The sequence below is a fragment of the Emydura macquarii genome, unplaced genomic scaffold (assembly GCF_026122565.2).
Source record: "Emydura macquarii macquarii isolate MOO-44397 ecotype Brisbane River unplaced genomic scaffold, CSIRO-AGI_Emac_v2 contig_67, whole genome shotgun sequence".
Lineage (NCBI taxonomy): Eukaryota > Metazoa > Chordata > Testudines > Chelidae > Emydura > Emydura macquarii.
Window position 1 is genome coordinate 8,463,211 of NW_027130204.1, and position 23,084 is coordinate 8,486,294.

General features: G+C 40.1%; 1 protein-coding gene across 2 annotated transcripts; it reads left to right on the top strand.

Annotated features, from left to right (window-relative positions):
• The first annotated feature begins 1,008 nt into the window (after nucleotides 1–1,008).
• VDAC2 (voltage dependent anion channel 2) lies at nucleotides 1,009–22,769 on the top strand. 2 transcript variants are annotated; one of them, XM_067539418.1, is made up of 10 exons: nucleotides 5,392–5,545; nucleotides 5,917–5,977; nucleotides 9,900–9,971; nucleotides 11,888–11,937; nucleotides 15,431–15,583; nucleotides 15,669–15,721; nucleotides 16,293–16,520; nucleotides 16,653–16,803; nucleotides 17,871–17,928; nucleotides 20,954–22,769. In XM_067539418.1, the coding sequence occupies exons 2-10, from the start codon at nucleotides 5,938–5,940 to the stop codon at nucleotides 21,043–21,045; spliced, it is 897 nt and encodes a 298-aa protein (XP_067395519.1). In that variant the 5' UTR covers nucleotides 5,392–5,545; nucleotides 5,917–5,937; the 3' UTR covers nucleotides 21,046–22,769. The 2 variants fall into 2 exon arrangements, with proteins under 2 accessions (XP_067395509.1, XP_067395519.1); XM_067539408.1 differs by lacking the exons at nucleotides 5,392–5,545; nucleotides 5,917–5,977 and adding an exon at nucleotides 1,009–1,123.
• Nucleotides 22,770–23,084: the final 315 nt, after the last annotated feature.

Here is a 23,084-nt window from a genome sequence, read left to right on the forward strand (position 1 = left end):
GAAGTTTATGAAGGACTTGCCTCAGTAGGCCAGAAAACTATCCCTCCTTCTGTGGTCCTGCTCTATAGGGCTGTACAGAGATCTCAGGTCCTAACACGTACTCATGCCACATACTTTCCCTCATTTGTTAAAATATTTCCCCTCTTTTGTTAACTGGGGGACATATTCCAGTACATTGGTCTTAAATGTTAATTGCACCTCAATTAGAGCCCATTAGCAAGTCTACCTGCTATAAATCCAACTGCTATCCCATGTGCACTTGGATCCATAGAGGCAATATAAAGAATAATACCTTCTAAACAGTATCCACAAATGTAATAGAAAAAATAGTAACAGGTTATGACGTGTTGGCTAAATACATGAATGGAAATTTGGAAATCCTAAATTCCGGCCTGCCTTTCATACTGATTGATCCTTTCTGCGACCTTGGAGAAGCTACTTAAGCGCTCTTCTTCAGTTTTCCTTAGCTGTAAAATGGGGATAATAGTATCTCATGACTATGATGTGTGGATTAAATAGCAAATGTTTGTAAAGCACTGAGTATGATTAGTGCTGTATAGAATCCAAGTAGAAATGAGAGAAGGAAAAACACCACCAATCAGCAGGGGTTAATACTTCTACGCATGTTTACTGACTGCTACATCAGGTGCAAACAGCTACACACGTTATTTACATCATACAGATTTCATTACTTCATGTCAGTGAATTAGGGAAACTGGGTGCTTAAGCTGAACCAGCATTCCTATGAGCCTTACCACTGAAAGGATAATTATAGTTTTTTTTTATTAACATTTAGCAAGTTTAATGTTCTTAGACTGTGCTTTTACCAGAATCTTGTGCTCCCTTTGAAAACAGAAAACTCAAAGTACCCCTCCCCCTGGCAGCTCCCCCTAAAATGGCTCCTCCTACAAGGGGGAAAAGCCCACCAATTTAGCCACCTTAAAGCCTTAGTAAAACAGACTACGTGCAGGAGTTAAAGCAGAGCAATGTTTACCTATGTCAGATCAGAACCTACTCCCTGAGGCACAGGGGAAAACCTCCAGGGAAATGGCGACCCCAGAAAAAAGAAAAAAGAAAAAGAAGAGAAAGGATTTGTCAGGCAAAGAAAAACACAAAAGCAGAAGTAAGTACAAGCTCAGGCATCCCCTTCCCTTAGATGTCTAATCTCTCTTGCACCAGAAGTTTTTCCCCCACCTCCTTTTTTCTTATTGTTTATGAAAGAATAGAGAGCTTTTGGATTGACTGTATATGTGTGGATAATGGAGAACCTGCACCCACCAGCAGTGCTGCCCTTTGTAAAGCCTAATACAAGCAAAGGGAGTCCAACTTCCTTCGGCCCCAATGATCCTATAGGTAGCACTAAGGGCACCTATGCTTCCCCCAGCTCAGGTTGGCTACAGAACTGCAAAGTGCTCCAGCTCTCCCTTTAGCCTCCTGCTGCCATTCTAGCTTCCCAGCTGGAATCCCTGAATCATCTTCCTTCCTGCTCCCCCTCCCACAAGAGCCAACCACTGGCACTAGTGTGCGCATAGCCAATCCCTATATGTGCATTTGTGCAAGTTTAAATCAACTGGTGCAACACCCTACATGTTCACTCTGCTTTAGTTTGAAGAGTGATTTATTTTGGTTTAATTTAAACCTTTTCCTAATTGACTTAAACTAAACCAAAAGAAGCCTGGATTAAAGTGAAATAAGAATGGGTAGTTTTTGCACCAGCTTAATGAAATCAGTTTAAAATCACACTGTTAGGTAAACCAGGACAATTCAACGTGCGGGCAAGTGCTTGGCAGAGTTCTGGTCATTTGGGTACCCTAGCTGAATTGTTATGATTGACTTTCTTTTTAGTTTATCCTCAACTCTGCATTTCCTGGCTGTCAAACACTTGATAATTGCTATCTGCAAAGTCCTTACAGTTTTTAGCCCTAAATTATTTGTACGAACGTTCAGCACTATCTCCAGATTAGCCAAGCTATTTGATGGCATAGATATGAATTCTACCTGCTTCTTTCTTTTTTTAATGTGCAAGTACATCACTTTTTAATATTTTTCAATATCATCAACATGGTAATGGCTCAAAAGAGTTTATGCATGAGCTGGTACATTTTCATGACAACTCTACAATTGCCTCCAACTAACCCCATGCTCAGTTCACTGATATCAGATATGTGCATTATCATAGAGTCTGGTGCCTGGAGCCACACAAAGTGGTGGTGGTTAAGAAATATAAGCTGGAGGAACTGGCTGAATGGTACAGATAGTGGAGGAAAGCCAATTTAGAGAGAAGGGAATAGGCGGTATGTTGTGACAATGGCTCAGACCTTGCAGTGGTAATGTTATGAAGAAATAGGAAGTTACCTACCATAGTAACTTTATTTTCCAAATACATCATCTCTGCAGATTCACAGTGACTCTCCTTCCACAATACTTTGAAGGCATAAAGGATGGGTCTGTAGTTAGAGCGGAACTGAGGCATGGATGCAGGGTTTTTATACCCTTAATAGAATGCTGATACAAAGGGGAGGAGGTCTTGCTTCAGATTTGGTCTTTATGTTGCTCGTGAAAGAGAGGTGATTCATCATCATTTCCTAAGGGTAGGGCAGTTATTTCTTACATCCTTGGCTTTCTAAGAATAAAACCAAATAATATCATAGTTTAAAAAAAAAAAAAAAAAAAAAAGCCTGATTTCAGGTAGGTGGATTAGAAGTTTGTTGAGACTGGCTGATTGGTGCCCCAAGTGGCTTTAAATAATGGACTACTTTACAATTAATGCCACAATCCATTTTGTATTTAACAAGACATCTATTTATTTCTAATTAATGTTCCAGTACACTGATTTCCTCCTCCCATGCTTCTCCCTAATTGTTGTTCACTCTTTTGGTGTGTGTTTTCAGTATTAACTCATTAATAGATTTTCCAGTAAAATGCTCATTTTCTTTATTTAATTGTATTAGCTTGATCGCTCCTCCTGCATGAATGAATTTGTTGGACCTGAAAATTTTATCCAGTTGTTCAGCTCTGTACATCATTTATGGATATCAGACAGGAATATGTTGGACCCAGCTCCTAAACGGCTCTATTTTCTATAATCCAGAATATTATTTTAGTGCCATATATTCTGATAAATTATGAATCATGTTATTATATCATAGTGAATTAATTATATTCTCTTGTGGGAACCTCATTTTGTGTCCCAAATAAATTAAAAAGGCAGTATTATTAGAGGGGAATAGAAACCTTAGGAACCAGCTGTGCTATACAGACAGTTCCTCTGCCCAGCAAAATATTGTATTGGTGACTAAGCGATTTCTGCTGTGGGGTTTGTCATAGGGCACGATTACAAGGATTGCTGCAGAACAGTCATGTGACTCAGTCTAGCTCTGCTTTCCATTCTTAGAAAGGCATCTCCTCTGTGATCCGATGAGCACGGTAAACAGAGATTTCTGGCTGGGCTATTGGTGCCAATGACCTAACTGATGCTTTTTAACATTTTAGACCACAGTACTTCTGGATCACTGGTTGGAGGGGAGGAATCGTAGCTAATACATATTCCAGAAACAATTACAGGACAGTTGCCTCGTTATTTTTGTGTTCTTACATTATGTATAGGGTGCCCACATTTTCAAAGTGGAAAAGCCAGGACCACTATAGCAGGGGAGGAGGGCAGCACAGGGGATGGTTTTGGTGGAGTGTCAGGGAGGTGTGCATGAAAAGGCTTCAGCAGCTGTGGTGGGGAGGATTTGTGCACCAGGGACAGTGGAAAAGAAAGGGTGGCAGTCCACCAGATGTGGGGTGGGAGTGCAATCCTTGAGGTACATGTCAGATTCATTTGCTTAGCTACCTGGTGGTACCTTTATGTTGCTTATAGCATATTAAAGAGTTACGAAAGCAGGACAAAATGCAGTGACTTTTTGTGTGTGTGTAGTAAATTGGAAGCAAGGACAGGCCCTGAAACCAAGTCCAACAATTTCCTGTTTTTCAGGGATAAGTAGCCACTCTGATCATATGCCCTTACAAAAATAGCACCATAATGGCACACTTACCTTTATTCTCATGTCCCCCAAATCCCAATGGGGGGTGTTGCTGACTTCATTTGATTCTTTATTTAAATAGCAATACATTTGTCACCCTGAACGTCCTATGTTTTAGAGCATATACTCCTAGGGTCTGTACCATGCCAGACACACCAAAGGCCTCTTGTTTTGGTGAGTTAAAATTGACGCTAGATTCCCTACTTAGAGCTGGTCTCCACTACACAGTCAGATTAACTTCCCTTGCTAATGTGCATCACAGATGCAAAGCTTCCCAGAACAAGGGATGGGAAAATAAGACACAGGCCTTTGAAAGCATGCAACTGCCCCCTTGTCTCACCAATAAAAAATAAATAAATAAATAAATAAAAATCAGAGACTGGGGTTTGATGTGTTGCAGTGGGTGGTGCATTTAAAAAAAAATCCAGTGTTTTCTGTCTACACTACAGACTTTACAGCAGCACAGATGTACCGCTGCAGCTGTGCCACTATAAGGTCTCCCCTGTCACGGCTCTATGCTGATGCGAGACAGCTCTCCTGCTAGCATAATTAAACCACTCCCAAGGAGTGACAGGAGCTATGGGGGGGTGGGAGTGTTTTTTTCACACCCTTGACCGACATAAGTGCTAGTGTGGACAAAGCCGCTCCTCTGGTTTTTGATAAGTCCGTTTGCAGTAATGCAGCAATACAGAAATGGCAGAAAGCTTCATAGTCCGTTGGAAAGAAAGTGCGGGTGTTTAAGCGAGCGACTTGAACTGGAAGGCCTGGTGCAGGGGTGGCTGCATGCATGGAGGAGAAAACGTTCGAGGGCGCATGAATACAAGAGCTGTCCACACTCCGCACATATCCCTACCCAAAAACGGTCTTCCCCTCCCAGTCTGGGGGCAGTGGGAGCGGGAGATGCGGCTGTGAGGGGCTCATACTACCCATGCCCACTTACAGCCCTTTCTTTCTCCTCCCCCAGCCTCCCTCTCCCGTCTCTGGGCATCCTCCATGCAGCATCCTCCAAGCACCAGCCCCTACAACCTGCTCGTCCTTCCCTTCCCCCCCCCTCCTCCTCTCAGCTCTCTGCCCCTGGAGGCCCCGCCCACCCCACCTTCGCACCGCCCCTACAGGCCCCTCCCTTTCGGCGTTCCGCCCCGCATGGTCCACAGGACCCCCCCCCTTTGCCTGGGGCTGCCTTCGCGGTGCCTGCTCAGCGGCGGCCGCCTCCCTTCTTCGCCCTCCGCCGCCGGGCTCCCCGCTTCGCCCCGAGGGGGTGGGGTGAGGTGAGGGGTGTGTGTCCCGGTTGCGGGTGGGGCGCTGCCCGGGTCCGCGGGGGGGCAGGCGGTTGGTGGGGCGGCCCCGGCTCGTTGGGGTCCTGCGCGCGCGCGGCGGCGGCGGGCGGGTCGTCGGTCACTCTCACTGTCTCCTTCACTTCGCCCTCCAGCCTTTCGAGCGGCCGCAGCCAGCGCGGCCTCCCCACGGCAAGACCCTCCCGGCTCTGCTCCGACAGCCCCCGCTCGCCGGCCGGCCAGGTGACGGGGCTGGGGAGGGGCTGAGTGGGGGCGCGCCCCCCTCCCCGGGATGGGGATCGAGCCCTGCCCTGGAGGGTAGCGGGCCGCTCCCCTGGGAAGGGAGCCCGGGCTGGGGAGTGGGGGAGGGGCGCGAGGCGAGTTCAGAGCAGGGCGAGCCGGGCCGGGCCGGGCCGGGCCGGCGGGAGGGGCGGGCGGGCGGGCGGACGCCCTAAGATGGCCGCGTTCTCCTTGCAGCCGCGGCGTGTCTGGCCGGGCCTCTGCGCCGGGGAGAGGGGGGAGCCCGTCCCCTGCCGGGGCCGTAGCGGGGCAGCCCAGTGTGCGCAGACACACCCCGCTCACCCTTGGATGTTGGTTTCCCCCCCTCTTTGTAGATTCGTTAGCTTGGCCTAGCTATGACTTATCCTCCGTCATGTCCCCCTCCGGCTCCGAGACGTAAGTAGGGAAAGAACTGCAGCAAGACTATGGCTAAGTCAGGTTGGGATAAGTTGAGTAGCCGTGTTAAGATTCAGACCGACCACCGAGGGCTAAGGTCAGCCCAGCGTTCTCCTGAAAAAGGCGCCCGCTCTTGATGGGTCCAACCTTTTGGAATGAAAACCAGGATCCCTGCTTCCTAAAATTGGGGGCCAGACACTTTTTTATCTGCTTAAAAATACGTTTTGATTCAATCTGCTCTTCATCGCGATCCACCTCCCGCTGTCTTAAATTTCCATCTGTCCTCTAAGAATTCCTCAAGGCGTCTTTAGTACGAGGGTGTGAAGGAGTTAGACAGGAAACAGAATACCTTGAGGGAAAGGTGTACTGTGGTAACATTGCACACTAATTGTATTTCTTTATGGCACCTTCAGAGTCTTTTCTTATCTGGTGATTCAATCACCAATTATCTTCCTTCTTTGGTAAAGGGAAAAACTTAATTGGGGTTTCTTGCAAGCAAGGATTGTGACCCCGTGTTTCCAGGAAAGCACAGGGGAAAAGAGATCCCTTGAAACCACAGACCAGGGTGGAGCTGCTGTTTGCATCAGTCACATTCAGGAAGCTCATTCAAATGGTTGCTTTCTCTCAATAAACTTACCCTTCATAAGTATCCAGGATTTAGAAGTATAATGTTTTGAAATCTACATGGCTAATATAAATTTTAATTAAAGAAACTGACAGTTTAAGGCTGGATTGAAAAAACTGCTTCTGTCTTCACTTGGGTTGGTTTGGTAATTGGAATGGAGGGTGGGGAAGTATAGGCTTGATGAGCACAATTCTTTTATTGAATGTGCCAGTACAGGAAAGATGGCTATAAAAGCATCAAGGACACAAGTTAACTATTGGTCCCTCATTTGATCTATACTAACCTAAAACAAAAAGTGACAGGCATGCAGATTAGATTGCATTTTAAGACCTGAGCAATAATTATGGTGATATTCATACAATTAGATTCACCTTTTATTTGCAGGTAGGACATGCAACAAATATTCAGCAACTTGTATGTCCCCATGCAAATGCTTATTACAGTAATGTAATTAGCATTATCATTTTCATATTACCTTTCTAACCTGTAATATTATAAATTTTTTGCTACCTCCGCTAATAACCCTCCATGGCATCTTCATTGTTTAGCATAAGTCATCTGCTGCTATAGTATGAGACTGTGCTTTTGAATTTAAGTTGTACTACTAAAAATAAAAGTCTTATTTATTTTATCACTGCCAAAATGTTTTGATGCTGAAGATTACTATAAAAATTAAATCAGAAGTAGCTTTTCCTTGGGTGGTGGTGTTTGGAAGAAATACTAATCACCAGCAAGAACTGTTCTTGTAAGTCTGGCTGCACAGTAGACAGTAGGATGAAAAATAGCAACATCTTTTATTGTTTGTATACCTCAATCAGAGCAACAGCAGTACAGTTATAAACAATTGAAACCATATTCTAACTTTCTTTAAAGGTGGTAACTAGTCTGCTAATGCAGCTTTTTAAACTGTTTTGGTTGTGTATTACAACTTGTAACTTCTTAGTCAAAGCAGTTTCAAACGAGCTCTTAAAACATTCTTCCGTATTTATCTGATCTACTGTTTAATCTATAAATATTAATGACTTAGTTTGTACCTGCCTTTTAAAAAAAAACAAAAAACAAAAAAAAAACTTCATGCAAGGGCAAGATGATTCCATTCTTTATTAAGGACATCCAACTATTTTGCAGAGTAAAGAGCTGGCCTAGAGTTTAGAACACTTACCTAAGGGATAGCTGGGCTGTAGGTGGATCTACCAAAATGAGATTTATTTGCTTAAATTAGAAAGATGGGCACAGGTACACTTGACAAATGTGCTAGCACCATAGAAAGGTAATGTTACGTTCCAAAACAAAGTATTATTATGGCTGTTAATTGTTCTTGAATATTGAGATTTCTCTGTACAATAGCAATTTCTGGAACTTTAAAATTTGAAAGAAACATTCTGAAAAAGTGTGGATGCTTGCACCATTGCTTTGATCCCATGTGCTTTAAGGCATGTAGAGGTTTCCAAAAATCCAAAAGACTATGGAATTCCCATTGTTTTCTGCAGGACTTAATTTACCCATTTTTAAAAAATAAAGTGTGATATGCCCTGTTCATTTCAATAGGGTGTTAATCTTTGAAACCTAATTAATGACAATTTAGTGCCCTCTCCTACAAAACAAAATGGAGGCATAGAATATTCTGGCACACAGATTAATAAGGAAGCAAATTCCTTTGTACACTTGACTCAATAAGGAGGCAAACAGGTGGCATGTTGAAGGCAGCTGTGTGTTAGTTCCTCATTAGAGACACCATGTACTTAAAAGGTACAATTTTAGACAACTGTAATTTTTAACTTGTAATGCAAGATCACTACAACTGAAAGAGAATAGAGTTTGTATACTTTGTGCTTTTTGTCTAGTCTGGTCAGTTCAACTGTTTCCCCTGTGTAGTTTCCTTTTTTGTTTTTGGCACTTTTACACCAGACCAGGGAATACACAAACACTTAAAATGTGGAAATATGAAAATGTACACTTCAAATTGACAATGACCCTTTTAAGGGTCTGATTCTTTTCTGGCTGAAGTCTATGGGAAAGCTCCCATTGAAGGAGATAACAGCCTTGCATTATGATGAGTTGTTGAATGTCTGCAGAGAAAGATAGTCCTGAAGGCCAACATGAGGAGTTGGGTGGTGGTGGGTGTCTGAAAGGAGTGGGTGGTAATCATGTTAAATTGAGAAGTGTTTTAGACATCCCTAACCTGCCTAAGGCTCCCTCCCAACTTTGTGCTTCTCCACCCGTTTGATCGGACCTCAATTGCTCCCCCACAGGCTTGTAAAGGCTCAAACTTCCTTACATTCCCCAATAAAAGCTCTTATTTGACTTTCACTTTCCTAATAGCTCTCATTGATTTTGGGGAGCTCAACTTAGATTCCATCAACCTAGCTTCTGTTACAGAAGTTGCTTCAGAGCAACATGGTGAGTTCTTTCTTCAGCAAGTCCTGAGCACATTTCCTCTGCACTGCTCCCAACTCTTGCCAGCATGAGTGAATGAGAGGCTGGACCAGAAAATAAATGCAGCTTTTTTATAGTAATGGGATGTATTAACTATAGTAACTGTATTGGTCATTAGATACTTTTTAAAATAACTGACATCTGCAAATTTCACAAAAAATTGTGATAGAAATGATGAGGTGTTGTCAGCTACAAAAGATTTGGCTTTCTCATTGCACATTGTGGGGGTATAGGATTTCTATCAAAACAGTTATCAGAACAGTTGTTGAATTTATTAACCTTATTAGTGTTTTTGAATCTCTCTCCTTGAGTTGGATATCTAGTATTAAAATACAGAGCCAAGTGGAGATGTAAACTAGATACACAGTCCTGTATGCCCCCTTGAAAAAATGGAAGGGGGAGGGGAAATCTGGTGGGGTTTTGACAAAAATATCTTCTGGGAATCCTGTTGAGTATAGAGAGTCTGTTGACTTCACCACAATTTCCTACAACTGTCCAGTGCTCCGGTTTAGAAAAGCATCTTTCTCCTCTGAAAACTTTTACAATTTCTGGTATTTGGAAATATGGAGCAATTCACTTTTTAACTAAACACTGGGAAATCCATCTTGGAATTCACTTGGGGAGGAACAGGCTACACTTTGGTAAACCCATGCCACTTTGAAATAATATTTCTATGAAAAGCTGTAGGTGTATCACAGAATAATATCATTATGTACTGTTTTAGTTTGAGCTATCTGTTTTTAATTGTTTATATATAAATTTTGGCTGGAAGACAGTGGGCTTAAAATTAATTAAGGATAGTTTGTCTATCTTTATATTACACGTTTCAATATTAATTTGCCTGTTACTCTGTCTTTCCAGCTCCAATGGCAATCCCTCCATCATACGCAGACCTTGGCAAATCTGCCAGAGATATCTTCAACAAAGGATATGGTAGGAATAATACTTTATATTGAATTTTTTTTTAAAAGAAATGTCACTTTGCTGAAGCACATGAAGCTAACATTTTTAGTTTGCATGTATTCTGGAATGTTAATTTGTGTGCACCTATATACGCTGGGATAAACTCATGGATTTAATCAAATTGGAGGTAGTTCACGCCAAGAGCAGCAAAATGATTGGAGGCCTTGTGGAACTGACATTGAAGAAAAATTAGAGAGACAGACATGCACGTGTTGGCTAGTTAGAAGTTAATAGATGGGAAACAAGTAGGTAAATATCTGAAGGATGTAAACAACAAGGAAGGAATGGGTTTTATAGAAGTACTACTAGGAAGGTGTGGTCTTGCACTTAAGGCAGTTGACTGGGAATCAAGAACTGGGTCTCAACTCCCAGCTCTCCTGTGGTCTGGTCTACAATTGAAAGTTATACTGGAATAACTTGGTTATTGGGACTTCAGCTGTATCTGTTTTACACAACCCTCTCCACCCCATTATACTTATGACCCCTAGTGTGGACACAATTGTTATGGTGTAAAGGTGCCATATACTGGTGGTGGTTCCCCTTCCTGTATTGGAAGAACTAATACTAGTGTAAAGTACTTTTTATACTTGTATAACTGCATTCATACTTGTGGGGTTGTGCTGCTTTAGTTATGCAGATATAGTTAAAGCAACATGACTTTCTGGTATTAAAATGCCTGTGTGACCTTGGGGGATTACATTGCAGGTCAGAATCCTTCAATGAGCTCCTGCGAGGCAGACTCTAGGAACCTCATGGACTTCATTGGGGCTTTGCAGAGCACAGAAGTCTGCCAGAGTGTATTGCAGGATAGGGATCGTAATCTGTGTGCTTCAATTCCCAATCTTCTGCTTATATGATCTCTTTTTTTTCCCCTCACACTTATTTATTTAGACTATAGTTCTGTGTAGCTCTTCAGGGTAGGCACTGGCTTTTACTATTCATATGGACAGCATCTATCACAGTGAGACCCTAGTCTTGGCTGAGGCCTCAGGTTGTCACTGTAATACAAATTAACTAGGAGTAATATCAAATTTAAAAACAGTCTAACAGATCTCTAAAGTAACTTAGTGGTGGAAGCCTGCTGCATGAGACACTTAATTGGACTTGACTAGACGATGATCGGGAGCAGCCTTACAGTGGCAGAGAGGTAGAGGATATGACTGGTTCCCTTGTGTGTGTAATTCCTGATTATTTTAAAGTTGAATAAGTCAACTGACTTGTCTGGTGTGGATTCTTGTATTGAGCATCCTTTAGGAGAATGGGTGGGAGTGACTGTATTTGTAATGCTTATCCTGTCATGTAAGAGTGACATTTCTGAAAAAAAACCCATAAATTGAGTTATTTTCTTAATATATTATAAAGTACATCTAATTGTCAGAAGGGTGACTATATAAAAATGGCACCTACTTAAATCTATTCCCTTTGTGTATTTGGAGTTATTTCCTAGCTTATTTGAGTCACTAACCTTTGTTAGCTCTGTTGACTCAACGGTGCTATAGAATGAACTGATTCTATTCTGGTTCACACATCAACTTAACTTTAAGATAAATTCTGATTGCAGACTTTTACTGGTGGCAGCATAAAAGCCAGAAAGAGCACAAATTTTGAATTTGTGGAGAACAGAAGCAAAAAACTTCCATTTAGTTAACTGAAAAAATATCTCCTAGTAATCATTGGTGTTCGATAAACTGGCCTCTGCTCTCTCTTTTTCACTTTAAAGTTTGAGAGAAAATTAGTCAGTTCAATACTGATTATGGATGTTTCAATGTTCATAGGATTTATAGTCCTCTGGCCAATGGTTGAAGTATTTTTTTAAAATTTATTACTTAGAAAAATACACACACTTTATGAAATTATTACAGTGCACTTTTTAATTTCTTCCTAAGGCTTTGGGCTGGTGAAACTGGACGTGAAAACAAAGTCTGCAAGCGGGGTGGTGAGTTTTAAATTCACAATATTTTTTGTTAATCTTTCCTGCTTATCAAAGGGAGCTTTTATGGACAAAGGTAACTAGTTGACAGAATCCTTTGATAAGTCTTTGCTTCACAGTACACTTCAGAGGGCAATAGAGGTCTGCAACTCCAAATGTAAGTCTCATTGCCCTGTATGCTGACATGCAGTAATCAGAAGTAGTTGTTTTGTTGTCTTTGTAAAGGTGCTAGATAGGGTATATGTTGGCTGTCATTCATTTTGTGTGTGAAAATGACTGAACAGCAGAACCATTTTTAGAGGTAAGATTGATATCAGACAATATAGAAATTTCATTTTGTTTTCTGCAAATATTTATTGGTACTACTTGTGCTCATTGTAAATATCTCAGACCATTATAGTACTGCCAAAAAGGATCTAGGGGTTATAGTGGATCACAAATTGAATGTGTCAACAATGTGATGCATCTGTGAAAACAGCTTCTATTCTGGGGTGTATTAGCAGGAGTGTATGTAAGACATGGGAAGTGACTGCACTACTTGTCATTGGTGAGGCCTCAGTAGAGTACTGTGGCCAGTTCTGGTGGCCACACTTAAAGATGTGGACAAACTGGAAAGAGTCCAGAGGAGAGCAACAAAAATAAGATGTTAAGAAAACCTGACCTATGTGGAAAGGTTTTTAAAAAAACAAAAAAAAAAAAACTGGGCATGTTTAGTCTTGAGAAAACTGAGGGGGGCACCTGATAAGTTTTCAGATATGTTAAGGTCTGTTTTAAAGAGGATGGTGATCAATTGTTCTCCATGTCCACTGAAGGTAGGAAAAGAAATAGGGGGCTTAATCTGCAGCAAGGGAGATTTAAGATAGATATTAGGAAGAACTTTCTAACTATAAAGGTAGTTGAGCTCTGAATAGGCTTCCAAGGGAGACTGTGGCATCTCCATCATTAGAGGTTTATAAAAACAGGTTGGACAAACACCTGTCAGGGATGGTCTGTGATTACTTGGTCCTGCCACAGTGCAGGGGGCTGGACTTGATGACTTCTTGAGGTTCCTTCCAACCCTACATTTCTATAAATCTGATTCCATACTATTGAACATTGAAACAATAGTTTGACCAGTCACTCTGGTCCTGACACTGACATACTGGATCCTTGAGCAGGAGACACGTTCAGTATTGTACTCTCAGGGGATGTTTCTTTCTGAATCAGCCCATGATAAGTTTACAAACTGAAGAATAAAGGCTGATGGCCCTTATGTCATACTAATATTTCTTGAAAATGTCTAGCCTTTGAAACATCTTAGTAATGCCTGGTCTACACTAAAAAGTTTTGCCAACATTGCTTTGTTGGTGGGAGGTGGGAGAAAAATCACACCCCTGACTAACATAGTTATTTTAAGATAGATACAGTTATATCCGCAGAAAAAGTGATTTGGCATAGAAGATATTCCTTTTGCTGGTACAGCTTGAACCTGTTCCCCCAAAAGAACCATTGCCGGTAGACGTTTTCTCTGCACTAGGGGTGTGGTTTCAGGAAGTGTTCTCCTGGTATAGATATATCAGCAAACCCTGTAGTGACTATTATCACTATAATAGAGAGAAACTAAAGGCTGAAGACTTGTTTTATGGAATTGCAGCCTGCCTTAAACAGTAGGTATTCCTTAAAGAAAAAGGCGACAGCTACAGGGAAACAGGCTTCAACACAACTTGAATTCCAGCTTTTTCTTCCCTTGTTTACTAAGGACTGCACCCTGTCTGAAACTCTGTGTTTTGCTACATCTAGTGGCTAAATAATATGCTGCAAGTAAACATCATTTTAGCCAAAGTAAATTTGTTTCATATAAAGCTACCTCATTTCATCAATTTTAAGTTTTTTGTTTTAGCTAAGATAGATCTTTAGCATCTAATTCTGGGATTCATATATGTTTTGTCTACAGGAATATTAAAATATTCCTTTAGTGTATGGTGGGATTGATACAATACTCCAGAAATGCTTGGTTTAAACATACTCTTTTAATAAAACCTAATGCACCCTCTAATAATAAAAATACATGTTGTACCTTAAGGACTACATAGCTGATTATAGTGGGCATAGGGGGAAACACAGGGCTTGTCTATATGGTGCAGCACTGTACACTAGAGGGGTGTGAACTAGAGGAGCGCACTAACTGGACCTGGTAGAGCCTGCTGGCATGCAGTAAAAGTTCCCTAGTACATTTGCAGTAGGGAACTTTTACTGCATGCCAGAAGGGTTGACATGGGCCGGTTAGTGTGCTACACTATGGTGTGCTTTAGAATTCACACCCATTTAGTGTACATTGCTGCACCATGTAGACAAACCCAGTCAGATATATCTTGGGTCAAAATTTTGACGTTTTAAAAACCATTTACAAATCTAAGACCATTAGAAATTTTTCCATATCCTTAATAAAATCGCAGTGGAAAGACTGGTTGTTAAACATTCCCTCCAGCATTTGCTAGCCAACAGCATTGTGCTCAAGTTTGGAAAGTAGATATTGACTAGTCTTTTCATTCTCTCAAGAAGACAGATGCAAAAAGTAAAGAGCATAAATAGTGAGAGGCAACTAATGTTTATAAACTTCAGTTTTAATAACTAGGGTGATGTTTAATATAAAGACTATGTTTATTTAAAATAACTTAGTGTAGCAGTTATATATTTAGAGTTCTGAATCTAAAATACATAATTCTGTGTAAGGAATGGAGTCTGTTAATAAACTTACTATCAGTTAATGTCAGTCTCAAACATAAATGGTCTCCCTATGTAATTATATTTTTACTTTGGAGACATGATTCACTTGTGTGGTTATGAATATCCCTGCTTAAGAACCAGCAGACTAGTGCTGCCCTTTCACTGAGAGACTTATGTTCAAATCATTTCTCAATTACAACTATAACATTTCTTCTCTAGTCCCTGGACATTTATTTAATTACAATATCTGCGTAGAGCCATCTCACAATTGTAGCATGATAGTCTTTTGGGCACGAAGGACGGGAATAGTATTATATGAGGATTGCAGCACGTTGGCAGAGTTGTCTGGGATGCTGTCTGAGCTGTGCTTGGTTTTAATCAGTGCTATTAATATAGCTTTGCTAACATGAGCACCAAACTCACCTTTGTACTTGTAAAAATATATTTTTCTGCTTTTTAAGGAAACAATGACTTGAAACAAATTGATTCAGAAACAAGTGTAGGCAAGGAAGTCCATTGCACTTGGAATTGGGTTTTATATTTCTGAACTTTGAAGTATCAGCGCACACACTGCAATTTCTTAGTCAAGTTTGAAAATCTGGAAGATCCTTTCTAGCAAGTCGTTTCTCACTCTCTTTTATTTAACTCAAACTGGTTGAAGAGGATAATGTTACCTTATGGCTGTGTAATGTTTAGGTTTTGGGGGTTTTTTAAGTTTGAAAAAAGATACCTTTATGATGTGTGACTTTCTGGTGTGTGTGCAACTCTGGAGTAACCTATGCTGTCTTATTAGGAATTCACAACATCTGGTTCATCAAACACAGACACAGGGAAAGTGAATGGGAGCTTGGAGACCAAATACAAATGGGCTGAGTATGGTCTGACTTTCACAGAAAAATGGAACACAGATAACACTCTGGGAACAGAAATTGCGATTGAAGACCAGGTAACAAATTGACATACTACTTATATTTAATTTTTTCATTTAACCAGTAGAGATCTAAGTTAATAGCTTTTGTTCCCCTCATTAGATTGCCAAAGGTTTGAAGCTGACATTTGACACGACCTTCTCACCAAACACGGGGTAAGAGTTTTGTTTTGTTTTTGTTAGATAGTACTTTTGGATGTGTTTAGGGGAATAACTTTGCATGTAAATGAATATTTAATAGGTTAATGTAACTGAATGAAGAGTATGTATATGGCTTGAAATTGGTGAACCAAAATTACTGCTGTTAACACAGGCTGCTACATCTATTTGAATGTGGCTCTTTGGTGGATTGATATAAAATGTTTTGCTCCCACCATGATAGTTTGTTCTCTGAGAGGATTGGATTTATTAGAACAGTAGTCAGGGCTCTACTTGCCCAAATATAAGAAAATACTTTATTGAGAGAATTTGGGGGAGGAGGGAAATAAAGGAGCGAGGAGGTCTCTTCATTCATTAATCTCCAGATGTATAATTCTTGTTTTTTTCCAAAGCTTTCTAATGGGTTGTTGTATTTGGTTCCATGGCTGGTCAGTTATGTCTTGCCCATACTTGACACTTGATCTGTAATGGCCTTTGTGTGCCTACTGCCAGTAACTGTAAATCTAATTTTTACTACTTAGAGGAAGAATGAAGTCTTTTTTTTTTTTTTAAATAATTTTTGTTTCAGAAAGAAAAGTGGCAAAATTAAGTCATCTTATAAACGTGAATGCGTAAACCTTGGTTGTGATGTTGACTTTGATTTTGCTGGACCTGCAATCCATGCTTCCGCTGTTGTTGGTTACGAGGGTTGGCTTGCTGGTTATCAGATGACTTTCGATAGTGCCAAATCAAAGCTGACAAGGAATAACTTCTCTGTGGGTTACAAGACTGGAGACTTCCAACTGCACACTAACGTGTGAGTATTAAAGAATTGTATTTGCGAAGCTTGTAGTAACAGGCAAAACTGTAAAAGCTAAATGTAATTGTAAGGCTTTATATTATATCTTTAGATACATGTAATTTAATTTCACTTGAAAATGCCTTGCAGCAATGATGGGTCAGAATTTGGTGGCTCAATTTACCAGAAAGTGAGTGACAATCTTGATACTGCTGTAAATCTAGCTTGGACAGCAGGCAGCAACAGCACTCGTTTCGGCATTGCCGCTAAATACCAGTTGGATTCCTCTGCTTCTATCTCTGTAAGTATGGCTTTAAGGAAAAGATTTAAGCCCTGCTCTTGTTCCCCCAATCTGTATAAATATACAACTGGATGTCTTTTTATTGTGGTATAAATATTGATATGGAACAGTCAAGAAGTATGCCATTTACTCTTCTGTATCACTAATGTAAAAGTCTTTGATAGCCCAGATGTTAACTACTATACCTGGTTAAGTATGTGACTTTAGCTATATACAACAGAGTCCCCTTAAGTATCTGATTTACTTTTTCTATAGAAGGCCTCCTAACTATGCCTAAAGTAACACAATTCAGTGCTCTACACATTAAATTCAATCACTCTAGAGCAGTTTTTCAGGTAACTGCAGCAGGTTCCCATGCTGAGAATTCTATTGCACCAGTTAGCACCCCATCCCATAGTCAGTTGTGCATACACACATCCACAATAGAGCTTGGCTTGCTCCAATGTAATTTCAATTTTGAATTGGGTAGTGTCAGGCAAGAGATATCACTGGGTCTAAATAAGAGTCTTGCAAACTTGAACTTCTCGTGCTGTTGCACATACTATTGATTAAGAATATTACAGTCATGGTCAGTATGGGAATATACCAGCCCAGCAACTAAGTGGTTACTCCTTGATTCAGTGAAATGATGACATTCTGTTTCCTCAATGGAGGCCATTAGATGATGATGTGGATTGTTCTGATAAAATTCATCTCAGAGGCATCAAAAAGGTTGAATTGGCTCACTTCCTAGAAAAGTCCTACACAAAGGTTTCAGATAACAGATTATGTTGGAATATGGTTCGAAAGGTGAATTTTTGGCATGCCCTCTCACAAATTATATTACTTTCCCTCTGGGATAAGAAGGGTGGTGACTGTGGTAGTGATGTGATACTGGTTGGTATACTGGAAATAAGAAGTATATCCTGTAGGTACAAAGATACTGCAGAATTATAAACTCTGGTTTAAATTTGTGGTGTTTGTTGATGGTGACACTGTTCTAGTTACCACAAGATTATAGCAGAGAATGTTGTTTTATGGTTTTCTTTGAATTGCCACTTCTTACCCAGCTTTTCATTTTGTTGCAGGCAAAAGTGAACAACTCTAGTTTAGTTGGAGTGGGTTACACCCAGACCTTGAGGCCAGGTAAATGTTACATAAATGAATCCTATTGCCACAGTAATGCATTCCTATGTGTTGTGCATGGAACTGCTGTTGAAATATCTACCACTCATATATGCCAGTTAAAGCTGATAGCCATTCTGAAGAGGGGAAAGAGAAGCAATCTGCAATCTGTTTGCCTCCAATATAGATTGAAAGGGAGAATCTCCTATTGAGTTTGAGTTCTGCTTGGTTAAATCCAATGGTACTTCTAGAATATTTAGGGCTAAGTGTGTCCTCATTTCATTTTCCAGGGAGATTGATTTTTACATGTGTTCCAAACTTTCAATGCAGTGTTACGCTGCTATGACAACAAACAAGATATAGCAATCTTAATATAACAAGAACATTTTTGTTGGTAGTATTCTGGAAGGTCTAACTATCATTCATAGAAAATGGCAGCTTGTCATCTTGCTAGTATCCATTAATCAGCTTCTTACAGCAGAGTGAAAAATGTTTTTTTTTTGAAGATCTAGTTCAGGTTAAAACTATTATGAAGTTATTAAGCAAGTGCAGTAACTTACACTTCCTTTGATCACCGGCCAACGTAGTTTATCTGTGTTCAGTTAATACCTTCATAACAATATTGTTCTCAATGATTGTCCATTTGCGCTGCTAGTTTTCATGACTTCTGGGTATAAAACATGATGATGAATAACTAAACCATTAAAACATGAAACTTACATGAGAGAAACCTGACCTCTTTTTGGTTTTGAGTTGAGTAGCTTCTGTCCAAATAGCACTAACACCACGTACAAGATGTGGCTGTCTCGTGGAGCGGACTCATTCAGCATAGTTTTGCTTAAAAAACTAAGCAACTTTGGTATAGACAACAGAGTTTAACAGCTAGTGTATTAAATCATGTTGGGATTCATCTCTCTGACTAGGATATAGATCCTGTCTTGACTTCACGGTTGACAAAAAGAGATGCCTATCAATTTCAATTGCATACGGATGATTGCAGCTACTGCTTTTGGGGGGGTAGGAGGAGGAAATCATAGGACAAGTGCATGGGCGGAAGGAGGAAGATGGCTCTTTCTGTTGTAAAAACTAAGGAAATTCCCAGATAAAAGTCTGTTCGTATTCTTAACTTAAAGATAGAAATCCTTTCAGGACAGTTGTAGTTTGCAAAAACACACAATAAGAAAATTTTAACGTTAGGATTAAAAACTGAGAATTTCCAAATCCTTTATACACCCAGTTAAAGGTAGCTGAGCTGTTCTTAGTTTCTATATCAGTGCACTGAAAAACTGATTGCTTTATCCATCAATTTAGAAACACTTTGTTATGCTACTAAAAATAGAATACTTTATTCTTAATTGTCTCCTGGTTGTGCTTTCTTTACTCAGCAAACTATTTTACTATCTTCATACTATTTGTCTAATCAGGAACTGGTAGTCAATCCTCCACTCCTTGTTAAGGGCCTGATTCTATCTAATAGTCTATCTAATATTGAGCATTCCTTATAGTTCCATGTGCAAGTGTATGATCCAAATGACAGATATAGCATGTGTACAATGGAGACATGAAGTCAAGTATAAACCAGTGCTGCATAGGGCACACTTTCCCTTTGTAAATTCTGTAAGTACGTTGGCTGTTCATATTGTAGTGCACAGGCTGGAGGATTTTTTTTTCTATATCTTTGATCCAAAACACCCCCACCCCTTGGAAAAAAGCAGGAGGAAACCAGGGAAGATGAAATTGTCAAGTGGGGGACAGAGTTAATGTAACTTAGTATGTAACTTCTGCATTTCCAATTATTTGAGTTTCTTGTAGATTTAACCTTACACCTGCAATTGACTTTTGAAAAATTGGGCTTTTTCCTGTTAGCTGCTTTATTATGCATTAAGAAGGCCAGAAAAGTGTTTGGTTTTTAATGTTTTCTAGCTTGCTTCAAAATGCTTTCTGGATGTCAAATTAGAGTTATAAATGGACCCCTTTGTGCCAGCATTCCTTTGTTCGGATGGAGGTTTGGGGGGAAGGAAGTGGAGTCTACAGCTATCTATGAATTACAGCTGATGTCGATTATAAGTTATTTCGCTCAGAGGTGTGAATAAGCACCCCTGAGCAACATAAGTTATACAAACCCATGCACCAGTGGGACAGCGCTATGTCTCCTGCTGACATTGCTACCACCGCTTGCGGGAGCTGGAGTAATTCTGCCATCGGCTTAGATCATTTGCACTAGCTGTAACTTCTGTAGGGTAGTCATAGCCTAAATCACTTTCAGTATACAGGATCTTCAATTGACATTTGATTTGATTAGGATAGCCAGAAAGGGACCCTAGCTTACTGAACCTGGCCTCTTTTTCTGCTGAGACACTTGTGGGCTCAGACAAAAGAATACTTCACTTCCAGATTCTGTGTATGTATCTGTGAGGGGGTTAGTTTTAATTAAGTTGATGCGAATTTCTTCAGTCTTCCTCCAAGGGTCTTGTGTCTGATTTTAATGGTTGCTGATAGCTCTTTAAACAGCCAGGATTAAGGTAGCTTCATTCCTAAAATTGCACATTTTTTCCCAAGTTCATGGAAGTTGGTGTTCTGTTTGGGCAAAAATATTCTTGCGCAGTATCTCTAAACCTTCCTCTATCTTACAATAAATAAATGAAAATCTCACATACATGGCATATTCTTTGTGTGAGCCATAATATATAAAACAGTTTACTTCCGTATTAGTTTGTCAATAAATAATCTCATAAGTCCACTATATCAAATGTGCTACTTATATAAAATTTGCATTTTTTTTAGTTCATTTTAAAAGTCCTCAAATAGTCATTTGGTGCCTATGTGTCATTGTTGATCTTAGTTTTGTATAACTTCCTTTAAAAGCTTAATGGACTTGATGTAAGTAAGTGGAAATTGCTTTAGAATGTGGTTTACTAATTAATTACTACCTTGGAAAGTAATTGTAATTTAACTTGGATTTGTGATGAAACTAAGAACTGTTGATTGACACAGTAGTTAGCACTTTGAGATTACATGTTAACACAGGATTGTTTTAATCTTACAGGTGTGAAGCTTACACTCTCCGCCCTGGTAGATGGAAAGAGCATCAATTCTGGAGGTCATAAACTTGGTCTTGGCCTGGAGTTGGAAGCTTAAAACAGCTAAAGAAACTGCTGCAGGGGAGGGATATCAGAAGAATTTGGCCTTAAAAATGTATTTCCAATGTGATCAGCAGGCTTTTTTTCCAAGAGGGATGACCTAGAACAAGAGCTGTATTCAAAGTATTTTAGACAGTTACTTGTTAGCTGGTTTCTAGTTCAATTGGTTACCTATCTAGTTATCAATTCTGCATTAGTGCAGTCACTTATACATTATTTAAATGTATTTAACTGTTTAATGCGCTACCCACAAATAATGAAATAGACCTTTATGAAAACTGTACAATTGTGTGCATGTTTGTTTTTATGTTCCTTTTAACATTTTGATATTGCCATTGAATGAGAAATGGATCAGTGGATGTTATGAAATGAGGTCAGCAATTTTGTTAAATCACCTTAATTAGAAATACTTTTGGTATCCCAAGACAACTCAAATTATGAATAAAACGAATACACACACACATACTTGTGCCTCCAAATATTTTAAGAGTTTAGATATTGATAGGGCTCAGTGAACTTCAGTTTACTTATAAAAATTGTTGTAGTGCCACACACCTCAGTCATCAATGATTATGAGCTTCCATTATGGGCCCAGTCCTTTTGACCACATGTTGAAGCAGGCAGGTTTCTGTTGAGGAATGGATGGGAACTCCCTTAGGAGCCTGTGGCCTGACAAGGCCCTCTTTCCCTATTCTTCAGTTCTCCATCCCTCTGTGGACAAAGTGCACTTGGCCGGTACTCGGTGCCTGCTGCTGTGGAGAGAACAATAAACTCACTGCATCATCTGACCTGAAAAATGGCCCCTACTTCTCCCACTGGTGTGTGTACTGGGTGGAGCCTCCACTCTGCAGCCAGTCGACTGGCCATGAGAGCCCCTGCTTAGTCCATTTACGGCAGGACTGCTAAGCTTCTGCTCATTGTGTGTGAAAGAGAACAGTGATTTTACTTTAATCTTTCAAGTGAGAAATAGAAGATTAAGTTTGCGTTTTTCTTTTGATAATGTTAGTTCTTTTCAAGTATCTGGTGATTTAAATGAGGTAACTCCTGAAGCTGTTGCAGTAATGCAAGTGCTAAAACGATTTCATGTGTATTAGAATACAGCTCCACCTGGAAGAGTGAGCACCTTGCTAGAGGAGAGTATTGGAAATGCAAGTGCAGCAGTTTAAGGGGCAGTGATCCTCCTACCATGGAGACACAGCCTGATTTGATGGTCACAACATTTCTAGTTTTGAATTGGGGGACTTATAAATACAGTAAATATATACAGTGGGCTGTGCAGTCACATGCTGCTATAATAGACACCCCCATTCAGGGGCTGTCTCAGGGAAATTCTTCCCCTTGTACACGTTTTATGTGCTTTGCCCTATCTAGCCTTCCCTTAAAGATGTTATTAAATTGGTGTAAATGAGAAGAGCAGCCTGGAAGACAGCATCTCTTCCGGGATATTAGAGTAATGTGTAGACTTAAGCTATTTAACTATTTACTAGCATTTCCTACTAGTCGCCATTGTCATTAGGGTGGCTTACTGTTTTTTTTATATGTTTACCCTTCCTGTGATAAGAGATTTTACACTGAGTATTCAGGTCATATAAAAGGGGAGATAAGACATTGGATTTGAGCTGAACTAAGGCACACAACTTGTTATACTCGTCCCCAATCACCTTGGTGACTTTAAGATGATACTTAAACCTTGTATTTTCATTAAATTGGTTTAAAGACTGACTTTTGCAGTAATTCTTTCAGCTATAGACCAATGTACAGAAATACTCTAAATGCCAAAACCAACCATCTGCCTGCATTCACTCTCACAAATAGTCATATGTATTTGCTAGTTAGTCTGCTGCAGTACAGCTAGAAGTGTGCCTAGAATCTTTTGGGTTGCACTAAGACTTGGCTTATGAAATCTCTGCAAGCTTTACATATATGTAGTGGAAAGCACCTGAAAACCATTTGCCTTCATGAAGGATCTCAGTTGCTGTACTCCTAACACCATGTGTGGAGCAGGGAACCCAATGCACACTGAGGGCAACTCTTCAC

Excerpts from the sequence above, each read along its gene's own strand:
- VDAC2 (XM_067539408.1), top strand. The coding sequence starts at position 1,048 with ATGGCGACCCCAGAAAAAAGAAAAAAGAAAAAGAAGAGAAAGGATTTG. Across the intron at positions 1,124-9,899 it reads AGAAAAACACAAAAGCAGAA|CTCCAATGGCAATCCCTCCA; the intron begins GTAAGTACAAGC and ends CTGTCTTTCCAG. Across the intron at positions 9,972-11,887 it reads TATCTTCAACAAAGGATATG|GCTTTGGGCTGGTGAAACTG; the intron begins GTAGGAATAATA and ends TTTCTTCCTAAG.